Source organism: Arvicola amphibius, chromosome 12 (genome assembly GCF_903992535.2).
Source record: "Arvicola amphibius chromosome 12, mArvAmp1.2, whole genome shotgun sequence".
In the NCBI taxonomy this organism is placed as follows: Eukaryota; Metazoa; Chordata; class Mammalia; order Rodentia; family Cricetidae; genus Arvicola; species Arvicola amphibius.
This window is the reverse complement of record NC_052058.2, coordinates 165624009-165646285: the sequence shown is the minus strand read 5'-3', so window position 1 is coordinate 165646285 and position 22277 is coordinate 165624009. Positions and strand designations below refer to the sequence as shown.

At 51.1% G+C, this 22277-nt stretch overlaps 1 protein-coding gene across 3 annotated transcripts in view; it reads right to left on the bottom strand.

Annotated features, from left to right (window-relative positions):
• Map6 (microtubule associated protein 6) overlaps positions 1-22277 on the bottom strand; it is a 67476-nt gene that overhangs the window by 6813 nt on the left and 38386 nt on the right. For 2 of the 3 annotated variants that reach the window (XM_038313891.1, XM_038313892.1), the window contains 2 exons: positions 12284-12497; positions 10365-10561 (listed from right to left, as the gene is read on the bottom strand). In XM_038313891.1, the coding sequence (XP_038169819.1) occupies positions 10365-10561; positions 12284-12497 (411 nt within the window). The remainder of the gene's footprint in view (positions 1-10364; positions 10562-12283; positions 12498-22277) is intronic. The other variant, XM_038313894.1, reaches the window with a different exon arrangement.

Below are 22277 nucleotides of genomic sequence, written 5' to 3'. Positions count from 1 at the left end.
ATAATCTCTCTCTCTCTCTCTCTCTCTCTCTCTCTCTCTCTCTCTCTCTCTCTCTCTCTCTCTCTCTCTCTCCAAAAGAACAGAATCTAGAAACCAGGCTACTGAGTCCTGCCCTGCACTGAGCTAGCTGCCACTGCTTCCCGCCCTCCCTCTCTCTCCCGCTCCAAAAGTCTAATCCTTTCTTCCTAGCTTTCCTCCTGTTGTATCAGTGACGGGCGACGTGCCTGATGGCAGTGAGTCTTGTCCAGAAAGAAAAACAGGAGAAAGAAGAAGACCTTTGTGTCAGCCCTACGTTGTTTCATGTGATGTAAGAACCAAACTCTGGAGGTAAGCATGTATGAGCTGGCTCGGCCCAGCTCCTTCCTAGCCATGGGCGGATGTCATGGGCACTTAATTCTCTAAGCCTTGCTCTCCTAATCTATAAAAGGGGATTGGCTGGTAGGCTGCTCACAGAGACGCCCGGAGCACAGGTTGAGTGCTCAAATATTATCCTCCAGCACCTTGGTGAGTGGAGAGAACTGGACACGGTTGGACTTGAAGGGTGGGGGCCAGGTCGGCCATGCCACAGCACCCTGCAGTCGGTGGGCAGCAGACAGACTGACATCATGGCTTTGTCTTTTCTCCGCCTGCTCTGTGTGTCCCCACAGACACACTCGTGTTCCTGGGTACAATAGTTACAAACTCCGAGATGGGAAATGCAGCCCCCGAGGGGCCTTGCCAGGGAGACTGTCTTTGGAAGGCTCCATGGAGATGGAGAGGGCTCTCCTACTCTCTCTCTCTGCCAGGACATGGTGGGAGCCTCTGCTTTGGTAATCTCCGTGTTGTTTGGCAACTGTCTGCCTCTCCCGCTAGACTGTGGGCTCTGCTTTGTTTATCTTCATTTCAGGGCATCTAGCAGAGCGTCTGGCAGACGCGGTAGGACAATAGCTGGGGTGACCTTTTCTCTTTGTCCTCTGATCGGCCCCAGACATAGGCTCAGAACACGACATCGCCACCAGTGAACAGGACCCACACCAGCCCTGCCTGGTCCTAACCCTGATTGGCCTGCGTCTTTTCAAAGACTCCATGTTTTCTCTAGGATCAAAGATGTAACTTTGCTGGGAAGCCTTCCCTCCCTGCTCCATGAAAACACAGCCCCACACAGCCAGGCTACAGGTACCTGGGCCATCAGACCTCCTGACTCTCTGCTGGCATCTTTCTGGCCTTCACTGCCTTTAGTGCTCATGGGTCCATAGCCTTTGGTGACACAATCCATGCTTTGGTATCTCAGTGGTTAGACCTGGACAGTCACTTGGGTTTGACACTCGGGACCACCATACTGCCTTCCCCAGAAGGGACAGCAGTATGTCCTCACCCCAGCTTCTCTGGGTAGCATACACCCCACAGCCGAGACCTCAGCGGCCCTCACCCTCCAGACCACTGTCCTGCATGGGTCTCGGTCAGATCGACACCCCACAGCCGAGACCTCAGCGGCCCTCACCCTCCAGACCACTGTCCTGCATGGGTCTCGGTCAGATCGACACCCACAGCCGAGACCTCAGCGGCCCTCACCCTCCAGACCACTGTCCTGCATGGGTCTCGGTCAGATCGACACCCCACAGCCGAGACCTCAGCGGCCCTCACCCTCCAGACCACTGTCCTGCATGGGTCTCAGTCAGATCGCACCACTCAGGGCCAAAGCTCAGAATGGAAACCTAGGCTACAGACATGGCCTCTAGACAGAACACACCCCTGCCATACGGCCTTCCTGCTCTCCTTCCTGCCCGGCTAGGAGATCCTCCTCAGGTGAAGATTCAGTTCTATGGCTGCCTCCACCGGTGAAACTATCTCTGAGTCCCACTCTGTGCCCTCAGTCCCCCACAGCCACCCTTCCCAGCGGGCGATAATGCCCTTCCCATCGGTTGATAGAGAGGCTGTAGCTGTCTCCAGAGATGATGCTTGTTGCTCCCCTCCCTTCCTGCTTTCCCTCCTTCCCTCCCTCTAACATTCCACACATGCCTACTGAGTGTGTGGCCACCGAATATAGTTGGGAACCAGGGAGCTGTGGCACGGGCTGGCACTCAGGAGAACTGGCATCTTAAACCAAATGAGGAGCTAAAACTAACTTGCACGAGATCAAATCCTAATGACCACGCATATAAGACATACATCTTCCTAGCTATGCTCGCCTCAGGATCTCTGGTCCTCTTCACCCTGATATCTCAGTTAGAGATATCTTCCATATAATACAGGCTTTGGTTTTCAAACGCACAGGCCCCGCAGCTTGGGATTGTTCTTGCTTGCATTTTCCAGAAGAAGAAAGGAGGCTCGGAAGGGAAGTACAAGCTGCCTAGTATTGCACAGACAGGACAAGCAATGCCAGGACTCCACGGAGGAGCTCGCTCCTCCCTTCACACATAGAGACCCAAATACATGCATAGCCTCAGAACCAAGTTTGGCTTGTGCTGCTGCTGACTCATCCTGGCTGGCGCTGAAGACCTCTGCAGGTCCCAGCTCTGAGCTCCCAGCTTCATCTCCTGGGAAAGACATCTTCTAGAACAGTTCCTAGCAAGTGCCAACTCAGTGACCCTTCCCAGTCCTTCCTGAATCCACCACGCCAGATTGTGCCAGCCCCACGTTTACCTACAGTTGGCAACACACCCTTACAGAGCCTGGCCCGAGGGCCAGCCCTGTTGGCACCATAAGCCCTACCTGAGCACAGTAGCAGTGGGGACACCAGTCGGACAGAGTTCACCCATGGTGGCTCAACACATGGCAGAGCAGCTGGAATCACAGGTAGGAAGGGAGATGCTGCATCCACAAGGCTTACCCCCAGGGGAGTGCCCCCACCCTCCCTGTTTGGCTGAGAATCTGAGGCCTCCGTGTGGAAGGCCACTGTAGTCGCTGAGAAGGGACGGGGAGGAGGGAGGCTGTTTACAGGAGGATGCAGGTATTCTGCCATAGCAGGAATCCGGGCTGCATCCAAAGGTCGGACCCAGCATGAGCTGCAGCATCAACCACTGACTTCAAACCCAGGCTCACACTCAGTGTGGGATTTTTATAATTTAATCAACCGAGTTTTTATCTCTTTATCTGAAAAGAACCTTATTATGGGCACAAGTAATGTAAGAGCCAAATCAGTGTTTGTTCCTATTCCTTTCCTGCGGGCTGGGCCAGCTCTGCAACTTGCAAAAGCCAGAGTCTCGGGGCAGATTCCTGGTTCCCAGGCCCCTCTAGAACTGTGGGCCTCCTTCTCTCCATGTGGGCATGAGTTTCTAAAGTCAGGATAGGCTAAGTGGCTAAATTGCCCTATAAATGAATTTACTCATTTATTTAAAAACCATTAAACATCTTTTCTAGATTTGACTTTCTAAGAATGGAATAAATTCCCAGTTGTATCTATAAGAAGTATTATAAAAAGCATATTTGGTCATGTTAACTCTAAGAAGGCAAAGTCAAGGGCAGGGTTGATCCTCTGAATGGGTTGCCAAGAACCTGATAACCCTGTTAATGACACTTTAAAAAAAAATATAACGCATGGGACCAAGGGAGGCTGCCAGACAACAGTGGCTCAGCTCTTATCTAACTCCACACTCTTGGGAACTTACAGATCAATATTTCAGTGCTTCCCCGCCCCAAGGTAAAGCAAAGGATCTTCAGCAATTAATCAAAGTCAGTTCCCAGTGTTTAGAGAGGATCGATATAAAAAAATTTATAATTGTAAGGTTGGAATCTGTACGGGTGGTTTATGGAGGCGCTCCATGAAGGACTGGAGAGAGTGGGGCTGTGAGAGCCATCTCTAGATAGTACGGGTCTCAGTCCCGCTGTGGACAGAGTGGCTTTCCCTCAAGTGGCTGCAGCTGCGTCTCAAAGAGGGCAGAGGGAAGTGGTAGGCAGCAAAGCAGCGGGAATCAATCTATTGCTAAAGGCGGCCCGCCTTTCTGTTCAGCTCCTCACAATAAGAGAGGGTAGAGGTGAACAGAGACCCAGCTATCAGCATTCTTTCTGGCTGCCACCTCCAAGCTCTGGCACCAAACAGGTTCCAGGACCACACTATTCCTGGCCGGCCCGACTTGCACTTCCTGAATTTGGGTGCCACGTCCATTCGGAGGGCGAGCAGGGCAGACTAGTATTGCCGTCTCTTTATGAAATCGCTAGCAGACGGCAGAGCTTTGATTTAAAACCAGGACGGCTTGCTCGAACTGTGAGCCACCTGGGGAGTGGAGGGAGGACACCTTTCTGTTACACCAATGATAAGGGTCCTGCCGTGAGCAGGGAGTGGGACAAGGCCATCTCTTAAGATTACTGTGTCTGAGAGCTCCTGTTTTTCTGAAATCACGAAATGCGTATGAAAATGCGTAGAAAAGGGGCGGCTACATCAAGTGCCAGGGGCTGGTGACCCAAACAGAGGCCAACATAAAAACGGCTGCTCTCTGCCTTGTTGTTGCTGTGACGTGTATGTCACAGCCATTCCTTTCTTCAGAGCAGGGCACTTATCAGGCAGAATAAAGAAAGAAGCCTTGTGGAGGCGCCATGGCGAATGTGGGGCACACAGTGATTATGGTCAGTCACCCACCCACTCACTCGATATTCACTCAGAAAACACTTCAGACATTCACACATTCCCAGTGGTAGACGTTGGGTGAGGACGTAGAAGACAGAGGAGCTGACCCTTCCCCTGGAGAAGCACAATCCAATGGGTGCGGGGCAGGACACACACATGTATGAGCCCATGACACAGGACATGTGATGAGTTCCGTGATGAAGATACACACAGGGGGCATCTTACCCAGCCTGGAGGGTGCAGGCAAGGCATCCTGGAGCAGTCCCCTGAGCCGAGTCTCGAAGGATGAGTTAGCCAGGTGAGAAGCAGGAGAAGGGCATTCTGGGTAGGAGGGACAGCGTGGGGAAGGCATGGAGGTGAGAAGCAGCATGGTGACTGAGGAGCTTCCGCAGGCCGTGGGAGCTGGAGCCGATGGTTTCAAGCAGGGGGTGACATGGTCAGGCTTGCAAGCCTCAAGAACCCTCCAGCAGCACCAGCCCGGCAGCATTGGCAACAATTTAACTTTTCTGCGTTCTTGAAATATCCTTGGCCCCAGCAAAGACTCCCGAGGCCGTCTGTGGAGACAGCTAAGTGTGATGCTTAGTGGGCAAGTGGCCAAAACCACTCACACGGGGACAGAGACAGACTGATACCAAATGTGTTGCTTAGGAACGGAATATCCTCTGGATTCGTCCCACAGTTGGTAACAGGAGTGGGAAGACCTGGTCCAATTCTGATTTTCTCCAGTTTGCATCAGATCCCAATATCTAGAGAGAGTGCTGGGCAAGCTCGCTGGAGGGCTTGCGATGGCCCAGCCACAGTGCAGTTTCAAGCGCTTTAGGTGTAATTTTCCTTAAGGGTCCCACTCGTTGGGAACCTGATTCACCCCAGCAAACCCTAAGCTTCCTGCCTCTTCTGTTGTTACCTGCCTCCTGACACTCATAGGAAGAATGCTTTGTTGACAACTGAAGTAGAAAACGTTTGGACGCTATTCAGTCCATGGACCCCATTCAGTCCATGGACCCCAAAGAATCCAGTAGCTGGAATTCTTTCAAAGCAGTTGTTTTTGGAGTGCCCTTGAAACCCCATGAGGAGCTGCTGGGGCCCATGGGACTGACGCTGAGTGCGTCTGCACTAAATGTGTATATATTTGAAGCAAGAATTGAAACACATTTCTAACTAATTCGGCAATGGTGGCCTGTTCTAAAACTGCATGTCTGGTTTAGCTGTTGGTTGTCTTAGGAGGTTGACACGAACAAGACGTGTAGATATGTCAGTGACGTGTAGATATGTCAGTGACGTGTAGATATGTCAGTGACGTGTAGGTATGTCAGTGACGTGTAGATATGTCAATGGCGTGTAGATATATCAGTGACGTGTAGATATGTCAATGGCGAGTAGATATGTCAGTGACGTGTAGATATGTCAGTGACGTGTAGATATGTCAATGGCGAGTAGATATGTCAATGGCGTGTAGATATGTCAATCGCGTGTAGATATGTCAATGGCGTGTAGATATGTCAGTCGCATGTAGATATGTCAATCGCGTGTAGATATGTCAGTCGCGTGTAGATATGTCAATCATGTGTAGATCCGTGTGCTGGGCCCTGGGCAGCAGCAGGAGCCACAGGTGTGTGTGGTTGAACGGGCTCACCCGGTGGCACATCAAGCCTGCCAGGCCGTCCTCCCGGCCACCTCCTCCCTGGGGACAGTTCCTGACCTGGTCCGGTTCTGACTGCATCTCTTCTCTCGCTGTTGGGGCTTACTCTTGGCGTCCTGACGTGTGTTTGCAATCCTCCCTTTCTCTCCCTTGCCTCCATTTGCACCTCTGCCCTTCCCTGTCCCATCTCCTAATCCTATGTAGTCTCCCTTAACTGGGGGGAGATAACTAACACATATCTCTGTCTTTATTTACTGAGCAGTTTCTGTGTATCCTGCCTCATGTAAAATTGATGATGGGTGGAATGTTTTCCACCCATCTTGAAAACAAATATATAGTGATTTAAAATATTAATACACCGATTGATTTTGACACTGCATTCCCAAGCCCAGAAGCAGGGCCACCCTAGGGCTCCTAAGTAGAGTGAGGAAGGACCGTGGCTGTGGCATGGTGAGGCACAAAGCAGGATGGCAGACGCATGCAGGGCAAGGGTGCAACCTGGGCGCATGGAGTGGAGCCCCCGGTTAGTAGCCACCCTTTCTACCACGGAATTCTGCACCCTCTGGCCTTTGCACCCCGCCCCTCCACACCTCTGCTTGGGCACATTCCCTCTGTTTGGCATGCCTTGGGTGTGTTCCCTTCTGTTCACCTGATCAGCACCTACCCATCTGCAGAGTCCTTTCTCATCCATGGAACCAGCTACAACAGACTCCTCCTTCATGCCCACTGTGATCAGAGGGATGGTCTCAGTCTCCTGGCTCCCCTAGTGCCCAGCATTGAGCCTGGCACACAACAGTATCCACTCGACACATGTTGGAGGAATCATGAGAGCAAAGCCTCTGTCTCCTGCTTTACTAGAAGGACAACAAAGTGAGCTAATGTGGCTCTCCACCGGCCCTGCCCCTTCCCCTCCCTGAATCTACTCCCTTGCCTTGACACCTGCCCCAGGTGCCCAGAGCACCTACATCCTGGCACCCTCCTTAAAGCCCTCTGACAGGAAACTTCCCGCTATTTCCCACCCCCACAGGAAAACCTGTTCTCCACTCAAGCGTCCAAGTCCCCTGACTCACTGGGCCCTTGCCTTAGCCACTCTCGTGGCTGTTTTTTTAATCCCCATGTCAGGCACATGCACGACACAGTGAGCCAACCTCTGGCTGCAACCTGTGACATGATTGTGAATTAAACGAGCAAGCAGAGGCATCTCTGCCATCCCTGCAAGGAGAAAAGGCCTGGAGCAGCACTGCTGCTGGCCACAGGAAGGGGAGAGTTACACGGCAGCTTCTCACCCCCGTGAGGCAGTGAGTGGTAAAGGTGGTCACTGTTCCGGGGACATGGCATGAAATCGTTACACTACCTTGTTGGCCAGGGCACCTCCGGGTCCATCTTCGCCTTTCCCAACATTTAGCTCTGACTGCTTGCAATTAGTATCTGAGAGGCAATCTAAAAGAGGCAAGCTGCATTATGGAGACCCCGGGAAAACTGCAGGGCACAGCTCATCTTGCTCAAAGAGGCTCGGACGCCAAAGGTCCTTTCCTTTACCTACTCAGCGGGGCCTCACCAAGGAAATGCGATCGAGAAGGTGGTGTTCGTCTTTAGCATTTATTTATGACTGGAAAAAAACCTGTTGGTTTGCTTTCTGAGCAAGCACAGACCACAAGACGCCACAATCAATTGGCTATACATGAATTTTTTTTTGTCATTCTTTAACTAACAGCAGGAATGAAATAGCACCAAGAGAGGTGTGCACTACGTGGTACATAGACAATCTGTGGTATGCAACAAAACCCGGGCCACAAAATCATAGACACTTCCTCTCTGCCTCAGTGACCCAGCTGGATGTCCAGGAGCTGGGGCTGGAGAAGGGGAAGCTGGGCACAGCTTGGGGGAGTTTCGCGGGCCGGCCAAGAAAAAAAAGTCTCCATGCCAGCCCTCTTGCCCGGGATGAGCAGGGAACAGTAGGGAAATGTACAGAATGAGGGACGGGCGTGGTCACCTGCAGAGAGGCAACGCCAGACACTGTCGAGGAACCACAGTCAGTGTTGCCCAGCGTGTTTGGGAGACAGAGCAAGACCGGCTGAGTTTGATTTGTAAACGGTAGAAATCGAAGGAAGTTTCTTGTCGGTGGAGTGAAACATTCAAGTGTCAAAGTGATTGCAAACAGTTTTCACGGGTGTATGTGTGTGTGTGTGGTGTGTGAAAAAGGAGAGGACACGATCCAGATCATCTAAAGCCTCGGGCAGGGCAGGGTAAGAAACTCAGCCCCTAAGGCTCTGGGGTCCTTGTGGTCAGCTATGACAAACTACAGTGTGCACATCACCAACTCAACTCAAAGCACATGTGAGACAGCCATGCACCTGGAAGTGTCGCTATGGAGACCTGTCTGCCCACCATGCCCGGCACAGTGCCCGGCACAAGGTCGAACATGAACAGTGAACGGAGGATCCCCTGTGCATTGTAAACTCTGACTTACTCCATCTACAAAACACACAGCTATTCTACAGGGAAATCAAAGTGTGGCTAGCAGCAGATCTGGCTGCTGCCGGGGTTTGAGAGGAGCATGCTCTGGCGGCTACAGTCGGAGCCCTTCATGGAGTTCTCAGTAAACAGTGAGGCTGGCTAACAGGCAGCCAGAAACAGTACGGAGCTTCAGGTATTTCTGGGCAGGCATTGGGACCTGTGAGTAAGTGGCAACGAGACTCCTCAACATCTTTTCCCTTCTCTAGCCTCCCTCACAGCCCACGCCCTGAGACAGAAAAGACAGCGTCAGCTGATGCCATAGGCTCCGTCTCTAGTCTGTTCTATTAAATAACGAAGGCTTGCACAGCGCTGGTGAGTTAATTTACAAACGTGTCTCAACCAGCCCCAAAAGGTGCAAAGGGAACCTTCACTGTCAGCAGAGCAAAACTGAGCCGGAGCTCAGGAGCTCCGCCTTCCCAAACTACAAGCACCTGAAGGGACTTCTGAGGGGGACAGCAGTGAGCCCTTCCCTCTGAATCACTTATACCACAAGAGAAAGCAAGCTGGGGTGCACCACCCCAGCTACTCAGAACGCTGAGCAAATATGGACTTCCAGGACAGGAGCAATCTACACGCCACCAGAACATTTCTGGTGGACGTTTTGGGTTCCCTCATAAGTAAGGAGGGCGGGTTTCTTTCATAACCACTCCCTAATTCCTACAACACAACTCTAGGGGGCTACAGTCACACATAGGCAACACAGCAATACAGAGTACACTGAGAGCTGATTCTAGGCATCCAAAGGCTCACCACCCAGACTCTGGCTGGATGCTCAGCACACTGGCCTCTCTGGGAAGCAGAGCAAGAGCTTGGGGCAGGAGGGGGCATCACTGTACTTGCTGCCGTGTCTACACACCCCACCTGCACGCCTTAGGAACAAAAAGTCACAACAGGTATGCTGTGTGCCGCCTGCACACCTGACTATTCTCGCATGCTGAGGCAAACAGAGGACAGTGGGCTCCCACGGCTGGGAGCGTCCTGTACAACATCTACAGCATCCCAAACACTCACCCTCTGCCACTTCTGGCCAGCCCCAGCCAGTGGCCTATTACTTGATACACTATTCAAAGCCCACCGATAGGCACGAAACACAGGCACACACTCCTAACTGAGGGTTCCAGGAGAGGGTTACTTCTAGTTAACAGACAGAATTCCATTCCATTGACAGTAAGGCCAAGGTTGGTTTGTTATTCCTTTGTCTTGAACATTTTCACGAATTCTAACTGTCGAAGCCCAAGCTGAACTTGGGTAACATGTAAGCATCTAATGAACTTGAGAAGCAACATTTGCCTAAAGTCCAAAATCCGAACTGTGGGAGGCACAGGTGGAGGATGCCTTGCACAGGCACTTCCAGCTCCGCCAGGAGCCGCACTTGGCGGCAGTTGAGACCTGGCCCAACCCAGACCCACAGGGAGTTCATAGCCAGTGCACAATGCTTCCTGGTGTCCTGGGGGCCCTTGGCTGGATGTTGTGCCACCCATAGGGAGAGGCAGCGGCCTCAGTCTGTGAAACGTGATTCCTCCCAGAAAAAAAAAATCAGCTGCAGGGCTCCTGTGACACTCGGAACCAAGGCAGATGGGAAGTCTCTAATTTTGTGGCCTTTTTTTGTTTGTTGGTTTAGATGAGGGGGCTGGGGGAGGGGGAGGAAAGTGCGGGGACATTTACTCTTTCGCCTCAGCCAGTTTATTGTTCATCTCTTTGCTCTGCTCCTTGTCGTCGGGCTTGGTGGCACTGGGGCCCTCTGCCGTCTTTTTCTTGGCGGCTTGGCCCGATACCGCCTGCTTGTCTTTGGCCTTCCTCAGGGGCTTATGGCTCGTTGAGGTCTTTTTTGGTTTGGAACTCTGAACACTAGGTTTCTCTACCTGCATGAGGAGACAGACAGACAGAACACACGTATAGAAACACAAAGAGTGGGGAGAGGGAGAGGGGTTTAGAGAAAGACAGCGAAGCGTTAGCAACAGAATAACGATAGTAACTGTGACGGAACAGACAGGCAGAGTGAGGGCAGGGTTTCCACGGTGTTGTCTGAATCTGTCGACATCCTGTAGCAGAACTTCACCTGTCTCACGCTCCCTGCCCTGTCATTCTCCCCTGGAGCAGACCAGGTGGTGGGCTAGATCGTGGTCACAGAATCTCTCGCCCCTCCTCATTGGGAGGCTGTGCCTCACTCGCTCGCTCGCCTCAGGCCCGGGCATGTGGCTTGCTGTAGTCAGTGTGCAAGACACTGAGCATCTCAAGGAGGGGATACGCGGTCATGTGGGCCTAGACTGACTGAAGGGGCAGGTATGCTTTCACAGAGGTGAACCATAGTTGATCCGGGGGGTGCTGAGTGCATCGGAACAACTGAGTGTCAGCCAGGCAATAGGTACTGCCAGCTGTGTGCTTATCTCTGGTTGGATCTTGCCTGTTTCCCCAGGGCAGTCACTCCAGTCTCCAGGCCCCTTCTCTGGATCTTGCCTCTCGTTCTGAAGACATAGTCTTGCCTTCTCTTTCTCAGAAAACTCTGGAGTAACTGGGCTTGCTGGGTCAATATGCTAACCCTTGCTGACCATCCCTAATTTCCCCAATAATCTCTCCTCACTTACGTGGAATCTTCTCTCCTTCGACGCTAACCTATATCCTGGAACCTGTTTCTTCTGCGGATGGACAGAGCTGGCTCTGGGTTTCCCAGGCTGGGCCATTCACTCACTGATTTGCTTGGATTGGGGCAGGGGGTTTCCAGGACCACGAAACGTTCAGTGCTAAAACTAGACGCATCCCAGACACACTGGCTGGGTCTGTTGTCACCTTGGCTACAAGCTGTTCCTGGCATAATGGAAATGCCAGCTGAGTGCCAGACTTGAAGACAAAGCCAGAGAAAGGCCAGTTAGGTTCTGGAGTTATTTTGGTCGCCAGCCATGTTCTGCTATTGCACACAGGAAAGGTGTTTATGTGCTCGGCCCCATCTGGCCTGACTTACAGGAGCGGGCCTGTGAGCCCACTGTGCTAGCTCTGCCCCACAAGCTTCTCCTGTTATCGAACGCATACTGAGATGGAATTAGGTAGAGCAGTGTTAGCGTAAAAACAAACAAACAAACAAACCCCAAATCCTCATTCAGAAACCACTACTTCAGTGATGAATAATCAGGAACACTTCTTGTGCTCAGTGTGTTCTGACACACTTGGCACTCTGTTGGGTGCACATCGCGGAAGGATGACAGGAGGATTTGTTTCAGATACTGGGAGGGAAGGCCCTTTCCAGGGTTGGAGCAGGGTGGAGAAGGAGCTGCAACCCTGGGCCAGATGCTCAGAGGCTAGAGCACGCTCCTTTAGAACAAGGGGATTTGGCACCCAGGTAAGATTTTTCTGTTGTTTTTATCCTGCATTTCTCAAATACAGAATCCACTGAGCCAAATGTAATGCTCCTTTCTAATGTGCCCTTTGAACTTAACTGAGGTACCTGTTGAAAATGGCCCTGGGCCCACGTGCTAAGGAAGAAAGGCGTGATTCATCAGGAGCTGGTGGGGGGGGGGCTAGCTAGAGCTCCCCTCCCCTCCCCTCCCCTCCCCTCCCCCCTTTCTGCTGTTCATTAAGAGCTGTCTCACCTTCGGGCATTCCTTGAAAGGCTCGCTGTAGAGGCTTCGTATTCTTCTGCGATCCATGGCCTTGTTGTCAGCTGGAGAGGGCTTACTGGCCTCCCCTTTGAACTGGGCGCTGTAGCTGGTCTCGTGAACCATCTTGTCGTCTGGGGGCTTGTACTGGGGCTTGGCTTTGATTGGTTTCACAGGCTTGATGTCTGTCCATGCTCTGAATTCATTCCTGTGAGTCAAAGAAAGCTTCAGTGATGAGAAACACCACATGGCAGAGAAATGTCCCCACCCCGGCCACACACGAATCTGGCTCCTGATCCACGCTCACGACACTCGCTGAAGTAGGACCGGGAGTCGGCACCACTGTCTGTCACCACGAAGACCAACCAACAGCTTTCCTTCTCTCAGGACTGTCCCGGGTATGGATCTCAGAGAACGAGCTCAGGGTCCTTCCCAGACCCGGGGGACCCAGGACAGTTATTCTCACTATGAAGCCCTTCCCTCCCAGCTTCTCACGGTGAGAAACCTTTGCTGTCCAGACTCTTCAGGGTGACCCCTCCCACGCTTGCTTCTTATGATGCCAGACCACCAGCAACCTGGTCACTTTGGACGGGAATCTCAGCGATGTGTCTTGGTGCAGAGCACGTCCCCCACATCATTCGGACGATAGCCAGGACTTGTGTCGGGTGTGTGTGGTTAGAATGGCCACCATATGGGTGCAAATGACTATTATTCTGTCCCTTGTGTGACATGTCCACCTCCCCCCATGAGTGTTTCTACTCTCGCAACCTCATGGTTTCTTCTCATCTGACTTTGTTTCGTGGTTCTGGGTACTGAACCTAAGGACTCCCGTGTGCTAGGCAGGCAGGCACTCTCTAGCTCAACTATATTCCCAGACCTCTTCTTAATTTTATCTCATTATATTGCCCAAGATTTGAATTTACTGTTGCTCAAGCTGGCTGTGAACTTGTATCCTGCCCCTGCCTCCTCAGTAGCTGAGGTGACAGACCAGTACCATTCGGCCTGGCTACTTGGCTCTTTCTAATCTGTCATAAGGATGGAAAGTAGGTGGCCCACGAAGTTCAAAACTGTAGGTGCTGAAGGCCCAAACAATCCCCCACTTTGAGGGCAGGAGCATCTGGGCAGCAGCTCCGGGGTTCAAGAGGCCTTAGTCTGATGTCCTTTGGAGTGGGTGGGTGTTATAGACAGCTGTGCTCAGAAAAAGGGTTTAGTGTGGACAGTTGTGGAGCTGCATTGGCCCAAGGCCCCTCTCACCCTCGGTGATTCCTTTCCTTAGGACTCAGAGATGAGAACCTGCAAACATGGAGGCCAGGGGACTGAGCACAGCGCTGTATGAGGAAGCCCAGTGAGCCCCCTTAGCTTCTCCTTTACCTGAGACCACAGGGACCACACACACGGCACTGTGCCTGAAGCCCAGTGCGCTGGAGGCCAGGGGACCACACACGGCGCTGTGCCTGAAGCCCAGTGCGCTGGAGGCCATGGGGACCACACACAGCGCTCTTCGTGAAGCCCAGTGAGCCCATTTAACTTCACCTTTACCTGCTGATCAGCCCTCCTGCTTTGGGCCTTTGTTTTCTCGTTTGTAAGACCCGAGTATCCGGCTAGACTAGGTTCTGGCCAGCTCCGACCTCCCCTGTTCATTACGGGAGCCACTTTCCATCTGCTCTCTGAATTTCTCTAGATAACTGGCTCCTCTGTGGAGAGACCGCTGTCTCTGGGAGACCCTTGTCGGAGCTCCAGGCCCACCGTTCTGGCGCAGCCTGGGCCTTCATCTGGACATCTTGCGGGCTCCTCCGGTGCAGGCCCAGCACTGCCGCACCGAGGTCCTCAGGTCTTCCCGCCCATTTCCCTTCTCTTGGACTCCCACCCACAATCGTTCATTCACTCAGATTTTTTTGCCCAGTGCCTGGGGAGATACTGAACACTGTGGAACTCAGACAAGTAAAAACAGATGCTGAACTTAAGTGCGTTAGGCAGAGGAATTTGAGGTTACTACAGGGCAAGACAGAGCCCTGAAAGAGGAGGGGGTAGGAGCATGGTGGGGCTCCTGCTCCAGCCTGGAAGCATGGGAGGTATCTGGACCAGAGTCAGAGAGGGATGGAGCTGGCCAACACTCCCATCAGGAGGATGGGAGGGAGAGGAGGGAGCAGGGAGCAGCTCCAGGAAGATTGCACAGCTCACGCAGGTATTTCTACTGTAACAATCATAGAGAGCCTGCTGGCCATGCTAGGCCGAAGCTCTTCTCTGTAACATGACTTTGCCCGGAGTTTCAAGCCAACATTGTAGCCAGATTTATTCTGGAAAAGGACTGAGGCAGAGGCATGAGCGAGAAACAGTGCAGAGAAATGGCTACTGATGGCCCCGCAGGAGACAGCGGCAAACCAGAAAAGAAGGCAGAGACTGAGCCAGAGAGTGGTGGGCACAGGGACAGAGAGGGGACCCTGGGTCAAGGGCACAAATGAACATGGATTGTGGGAGGAGACTGGGAGATGCCTGGAGTCTGGCGTTTGGGTGGTTGTGCCCTCGTGTAGATGGGGAAACTAGGAGAGGAAAATAAGGAATGAAGGTTGGGAGCTTCCTGTTCCTTCAGTGGCACCCCAGCTCCTGGGAGTCACGGGTCTTTGGGGGTCCTCTCTCCTCCCTCGCCACCCTCCTTAGTTTCATCCGGGTCCTCATGACCTGACTCCCACATCAGCGTGGCGCTCCGTGCACGTCACTGCTGTTGGACCAGGGTAGTGTGGAAGATTCTAGGACTCCTCCCCCTCAGACAGAGCTGCCTGCCAGACAGACCCAAGACACAGGCCTGGATCTCCTGCTATCGACATGGTAAGACCCAGCCTCCTCAGCCACGAAGCTTCCAGAACCGGATCTCAGGGACACGAGCACAGCCCCTAAGCGCTGTTTCCTTGTCCCCCCAAGAGTGTCCTGGGAGCAGTCTGTGTTTCCTCACAGATCCTGCGGCTGGGGAGTCTCTCGTATCAAGCTTGGGAAGCGGCCCTGTGAGTAAGAGAAGCTAGGTCACCCCAATCTTCAATACCCTTGGAACATCAGATGAGCCCTTTAGAGAAGCATCCCATATCAGACCCAGCTGTAGCTCTCTTTAAAATTCTCTTCTAACGAGGCTTTGTGCTGGGAAGATTTACTGAGAAGAGGTGGGGCCAGGCCTCCAACTCTAATCACAAAGACAGTTTGTGGACTTGGTGGCAAGTTTCCCGTGCTTTGGGCAGCTGCTAGGTACATTCAGAGCAGCCACTAAAGTGTGGCTTCTGAGTTTGATCTGGTTTTCAGACACGTACAGTCCTGTCTAGACTGATGCCCCCGCCTGCCCTCAGCACAGCCTTTCCCCGGACCAATGCTTCAGATCACAGCTCTGGAGTCCCTGATGCCCCTCCCTGCTGCTGGCTGGCTTGGCACACGCCACAGGTAAAGTCTGTAGTACATGTAGAACATGCCTCAGTTCTGTAGTCTGTAGACTGCCTGCCTGGTCCCGCAGCCGTTCAGTCCCAAAGAAACACACAGAAGCTTATATTAATTATAAACTGTTTGGCCTATTCGCTCAGGCTTATTACAAACTAGCTCTTACAACTTAAATTAATCCATAATTCTTGTCTACGTTTAGTCATGTGGTTTGGTGCCTTACTCAGTGCAGCATTCTCATCTGCATCTGGCTGGTGACTGCAGACTGAGCCTTTCCTCTTCCCAGAATTCTCTTAGTCTGGTTGCCCCACCTATACTTCCTGCCTGGCTACAGGCCAATCAGCATTTTACTAGGCCAATACGAGTGACAAATCTTTCAGGGTTCAAGAGCGTTGTCCCCAGGAGTAGTCTGCATGCCATTGCCTACCAAATGTTCCCACGGGATAAGGTCCATGCTCTGCTCCCACAGTTCCCACATCCTGAGTCCTCAGGGTGTCATGTGATGTGGGAGTTCCTCTGTATGCTGTGAATGTTTTATTACTGTTGGTTAATAAAGAAGCTGCACAAAAGCTATATTAATTACAACACTGTCAATGGCTCAGGCATATTCCTAGCTAGCTCTTCTATCTTAAATTAACCCATTTATATTAATTTGTGTATCGCCATGAGGTGGTGGCTTACTGGTAAGATTTTGGTGTCTGTCTGATTCTGCCTTCTTTCTTCCTGAATTCAGTTTAGTTTTCCTGCCTACCTATATTCTGCCCTGCCATAGGCCAAAGCAGCTTCTTTATTAAGCAATAGTGATAAAACATATTCATAGCACACAGAGGGGAATCCCACATCAATCATTCGGTACCAAGTTACTGGCCTGGTGTCTTTTGTCTCTTCCAGCTATTTGTGCACAGCTGCTGTGCAGGGCTTCTTGGGTGCATTACTGCATGTCGTCCTCACCTCAGCTCTTTGCAGAAATGCTGGCCTGTTTTGGTAGTGAGATCCCTGTCCAGGCCACCCTTCCCCAAATGCAGGATGCGTGCCCTCCCTTTCAAACTGCCAAGTTCTGCTACTTCAGTCCACAGTTCCAAATACCAACACCAGCAACCTCCCTCCAGCACCTTCCTCAGCCCCAGGCAGAATTCGGGGTTCTTGGTCCACCTCTCCCAAATCAGCTGCCAAGTACCATCTCCCACACCTGCAATTCTGGGGTAAGGGCTCGACTGACAGCCGCTAAGCCAGCTCCAGTGCAGCTGTATCTCCTGTTATAAATGTCAAGCGTGGCCTTTGTCCTCTTCTTTTGCATCTCTGAATGGAGATGAAAACTGCTGGGTGGAAAGACTCTGGTCTCCCCGAGGGGCGGACATGAACTTACTGCATAAGCACCACAGGGCATCTCTGCCTTGTTCCACAATGTGTCCCCAACCCCTTTCACATTCCAGTTTAGATGGAATTCAACCGCCCTGCCCTTTAGTATGGCTGGCTGTATGGCTGGCTGGGGAGGAAATGGCATATGGTAAAAAGTGAGGTAACTTCTAAGGGTGGAGAGTGGGTCAGTAAAGGCATGGCAGACTCCTCTGCTCTCTCTGCTGTGTGAGTCAAAGAGCCTGAGGGTTCATCAACCTTCTGACAGAGGGAGCCTGGCTCGCAAGGATTTAAAATCACTTATAGATCCCACCTGTAGGCAGTTAAAGGTTGCTACGGGGAGAGACTCCAGAGGTCCCACCCTGACGATCTAGTTGGGAAGTGGGAGGGGCCACTGGGAGAGGCAGGGGACAAGAGATGGAAAGTGAATTTGGGCCACAATACAATATCCACATGTGCGAAGATGGCAAGGACTGAGATCTCTCGGCTAAAGTCAGGGGTTTGTACAAGCTAGAAGTGGATCCGTGCCAGCCTTCAGATGACCCTCGAGCCGGAACCATCTGGCCAGTTCTTTCTGGTCTCTAATCCTTAAGCTGCAAGGCTCTGGAGTAATTTGTTGCATAGCAACAGATTCTAATACAGACCCCAATCCAAAACTAAGCTTCCACGCTGAGCACAGAAACTGAAGTTCCCAGCAGAGTCACAGCAGGCTCCTCTGGAGAGAGCTTACACACTGGTCTTAAGAAGCAAGATGGGCTGAGGAGATGACCCAGCCTGCAGCTGCAAGCACCAGGCTTAAGTTCGATCCCCGGAATCCATGTAAAACAGGCTGGGCATGGCGGTATGTGCATGTGACCCTGTGCTGGGGAGGTGGAGAAGGGTGGATGGTGGGACTTGGTGGGTGGCCAGCCCAGGTGACTGGTGAGTTCCAGGCCAGGAAGATGGCACCTGAGGAACGACGCTCGAGGCGGTCCTGTGGCCTCCATAGGCACACGCGCACGCATGCACATGTACATCTATATGTCAGACATACACCCATGCAAAAAATAAAAATGAAAACAACAAGATAAGCCGGGCGGTGGTGGCGCGCGCCTTTAATCCCAGCACTCGGGAGGCAGAGGCAGGCGGATCTCTGTGAGTTCGAGACCAGCCTGGTCTACAAGAGCTAGTTCCAGGACAGGCTCCAAAGCCACAGAGAAACCCTGTCTCGAAAAACCAAAAAAAAAAAAAAAACAAGATAGCAGAGCTTCCTGCCCAGCAAGCTGATAAAGATACACTATAGGTCCAACTCATACGAGAAGCAGAGCCACACAGGTTGTCACGGGAAAGCTGTCACCTGCAAGCCAAGTTAAACACACAGACGCTACTACTGAGCCTGAACCAGAACAGAGAGGGATCTTCAAAAAGAAATCCATGGGCTCGGTGTAATGGTGCCTTTAATCAGCACTCTGGAGGCAGAGGTCGGCAGATTTGCGAGTTCAGGGCCACCCTGGTTTATATAGTGAGTTCAAGGACAGCTGAGGCTATGTAGTGAGAACCTGTCTCAGGAAGAAAGAACAAGGAAGGAAAAGGAGAGGAGGCATAGTCCTCTCAACTCCAGTCCTCTGGCCATTTGTGAAGACTGGCTCAATGCAGGCGGATTCCTGTCAGAATCAGAAAGCCTGTGGTGGATAATTAGATAATAAATACATTTGGTTTTCATTAAAGTTGCTTATTTAAGAAAAATTATTTCCGGTGCTCTGTGTTCCAGGCTCGAGATCAGCTTCTGCCTCCCCAGCATTCATTATCAGATGGGGAAATGAAAACAGTTACAATCAGATACGTATTCAGCCTTTGTTACATTTCTGACCTCGGCAAGTCAATAGTTGGTGTCTGGGGGTGGGGGGCCGAGTGAGGACAGCAGCTTCGGGAGCAGGCTTACCGCTGAGCGAGTTCCCAGTTAGACTGCACAAAGCAGCCTTCAGCTGATGAACTGAGCCTCCGATGCTGAGCCCACTCTAAAGAGATGTGCTTTCTCTTAGTGAAGCCCTGTCCCTTTAAGCACATTGGCTGTACTGACTCAAGGGCAGAGACTGAAGGAGCAATTAGAGAGGGACAGACCACAGACAGCTGTGAGTGCCCAGCCACTGAAGAGCAGGGTCCCAAAAGGGGTGGGGTGGGGCAGCGGCTGGGGCACGGGGAGAAAGAGTGGTCTGTGACGGAATAGGATAGAAGCCACTGTTTGGTTTCCAGTTTAAACAGAACTGACAATTACGAGTAACAACGAAACAGGATCGTGTAAGAAACAAGTTCTCCTGCTGTGATGGAAAGCGACGTGTTCCTCGAGATGGTGGGGACTTGGAATAATGGATCGCTGCCAGTCACATCATGTAAAACTTTTGTTTCTCTCCCTACAGGCCTCAGATTTATTTATTATGTATCTAAATCCTCGGGAAATCAAATTTTGTCCCCCCCCAGCCTCTTCACAATAAAATTTTCAACATTTCCCAGTTGCTTTATTCAGGAAGAAGACCGTACTTAACTTGTAATGGTCCCAAATCTTCCTACAGATTTTCATAAGTAATTTATGTTGCCATGGAAACATAGCAAGGCTCTGTTCAGAAGTCTTGTCTGCATTTGCTAAATGAACATGTCCTCCTTGAAAGGAAGCAGGCTCGGTCATGAACCCTGGCACAGGCAGCAGAGAGACATTGTCAGCTGCCAAACTATCATCAGGAGGTGGCTTGGGAAGTAGGATTTGTAGATTAAAAGGAAAGGATGACTCTGGGCCCGGGGTTGGAGCAGCTTGGAGAGCCTTTGTTCTTTAGAGGGAAAGGAAGATTGATTCCTGCAGAAACAGCTGGGTCAGAGGGGAGCTTTCAGACTGAGCCTGGGAGCATGCTGGCATGCATCTCTTATGGCTTCTGTGTGAGCAGCAGAAGGGAGGTGTGGCCAGGGAATACCAGTGCTCCGATCACCGAGGATTTCTCTTATCCCTTAACATCTAACAAACTCATTATGCCGTTTGAGTAGAATGCTTTAGTAGTACTCTACACAAGGAAAGGATTCTCTCTCTCTCTCTCTCTCTCTCTCTCTCTCTCTCTCTCTCTCTCTCAAAATTATGTCATGCATGGAAGGATCTGGCATGTGTAACAGCTGGAATGGCAGGTGTCAATGGAGCCCTCATTAAGGGAGGTGGCGTCCGCAATAGCTGCCATGGGCATCTGGCCGCCGCTGCATGCAGCTTGCAGGTTCCTGCGCACCTGGTAAGTGGTCTCAAACAAAGAAGGCCCACGTTCGCAGCAGGAACAGCCCATGAGGATAGGTAACTGAAAATGGAAACTGGGAATGAGTTCAATTCCTCAGGGATCTGATAAGAAGCTGGTAGAAGAATGAAATTTAGCAAGGTTGCTGGAAATCACACGATGTGCAACAGCCAGTATTCTCACGTGCTGCACTTGTAATACACAACAGCAACAACTGCAGAGAGAAACAGGAGAGCTGTCGTGAACAGATTCAACATTGATAAGGTAGCTATTACCTAGAAATTGGTCTATAAATTAAAGTGACCAGTATCAATATCCTAGCAGAGTTCCTTGTAGAAAATGGCAAGCTGATTTCAATGTGTGTGTGTGTGTGTGTGTGTAATATATACATTATATATAATATGAAAAGAAATTCACAAAGACAGTTTTGAGGATTTATGACACCTGATTTCAAACCTCAGACTGCTATGGCAGACAAATGTGTGGCCCACATGAGGCAGCCTCGTGGGCGTGTGAATGGGAACAGGGAAGGAGAGCGCAGACGTGGGTCTTTGTAGACTGCGGTGTGCTGAAGCTGACCTGCATTGTCCTAGGGAGCTGGCAGAGTCTCAGGGCCTGGGTGGACTGATTGCTAAATGATTGGTAACTCTCAGCCGCTTGAGACCATTCACATCAGGAAAGCGGCCAACAACACCCATGGGGCCCCTCCTTTGTTCCGAGTAGTTTGGTAAGCATTTTTGTAAAACCACTGGCTTACAGATGTGGCTTACAGGTTCGTTCTGGACAGAAGCTCTAAGGCAATTCGAGATAAAAAGTCTCAGCAAACAATGTTGGGAAAGCTGGATGTCCACATGAAAGGAAACGAATCTCCGCTGCTCACTCACTCCTGTTGTACACAGCAATGAATTAGAAATGGACTATACGTCAAAAGACAAAACAAAACAAATCTCAGAATCATAAATCTCTAAGAAAAAACCTAACCAACCAACCAAACAAACAAACAAAATAGAAGAAAATCTTTGTGACCTCAGAGTAGGCAAATATTTCCTAGGTAGGACACAGAAATGAAAAATGGTTGGGGAGAAAGCTAAATTCAAATTCATCACAACACTTTAAAAAGCCAGGTGGCCAGCAGTGGTGGCACACACCTTTAATCTCAGCACTTGGAAAGCAGAGGCAGGAGGATCTCTGTGAGTTTGAGGCCAGCCTGGTCTAGAGACCAAGTTCCAGGATGCCAGGGCTACAAAGAGAAACCTTGTCTCAAAAACAACAACAAAGTTCTTCTCGACCCCAAAATGGCATCAATATTTATTTATGATTTTTTCTTTGCACATTTATGCATATCATTTACAGTCAAGTCTTTAAGTTACTAGGAATTATCACTGTGCTCACGTAAACTGACTGACAAGGAGGGAGGGGAGAGGCACCATGGGGCTGTGGGGAGCTGCAGGGGACCCAGTGCATCTGGGTGATTGCTGACTACTTGTTCAATATGTGAATTCATGGATAGAGCTTTTCACATTGTTATCCTTAGGCTGGCAATGCTACTTCAGGAACTCATCATAAAGAAACACCTGGACAAGACGACATATTCACACACCACAAGCTCCAGGTCATGTGATTACCTTCTAAGCTTGGCAGCAGGGACAGGACTCAATCTCAGAACTTATACCATAGTTTTGGGTGCAAACATATTAAAACGGTGACACACACGCCCCCATGCCATTTTTTGCTGATTGTAATTGCTGAAGGTATTTTCTATTAAGTTCTGCCTCTGCCTCACCCCTCATCTGAGGTGATGGGAGCTCCAGTTCATAGAAAGTGCAGCCTGGGGCTAATGGGCTGTGGACTCTGGGGAGTGACTCACACACCTTTGTTAGGCACAAGGAAGCTTTTATGACTTAATTTCTTTCTCTATCTTGGTTTTTCTTTCTACATAGCAATTCCACTTCTGCTAAGTTTTCGGCCTC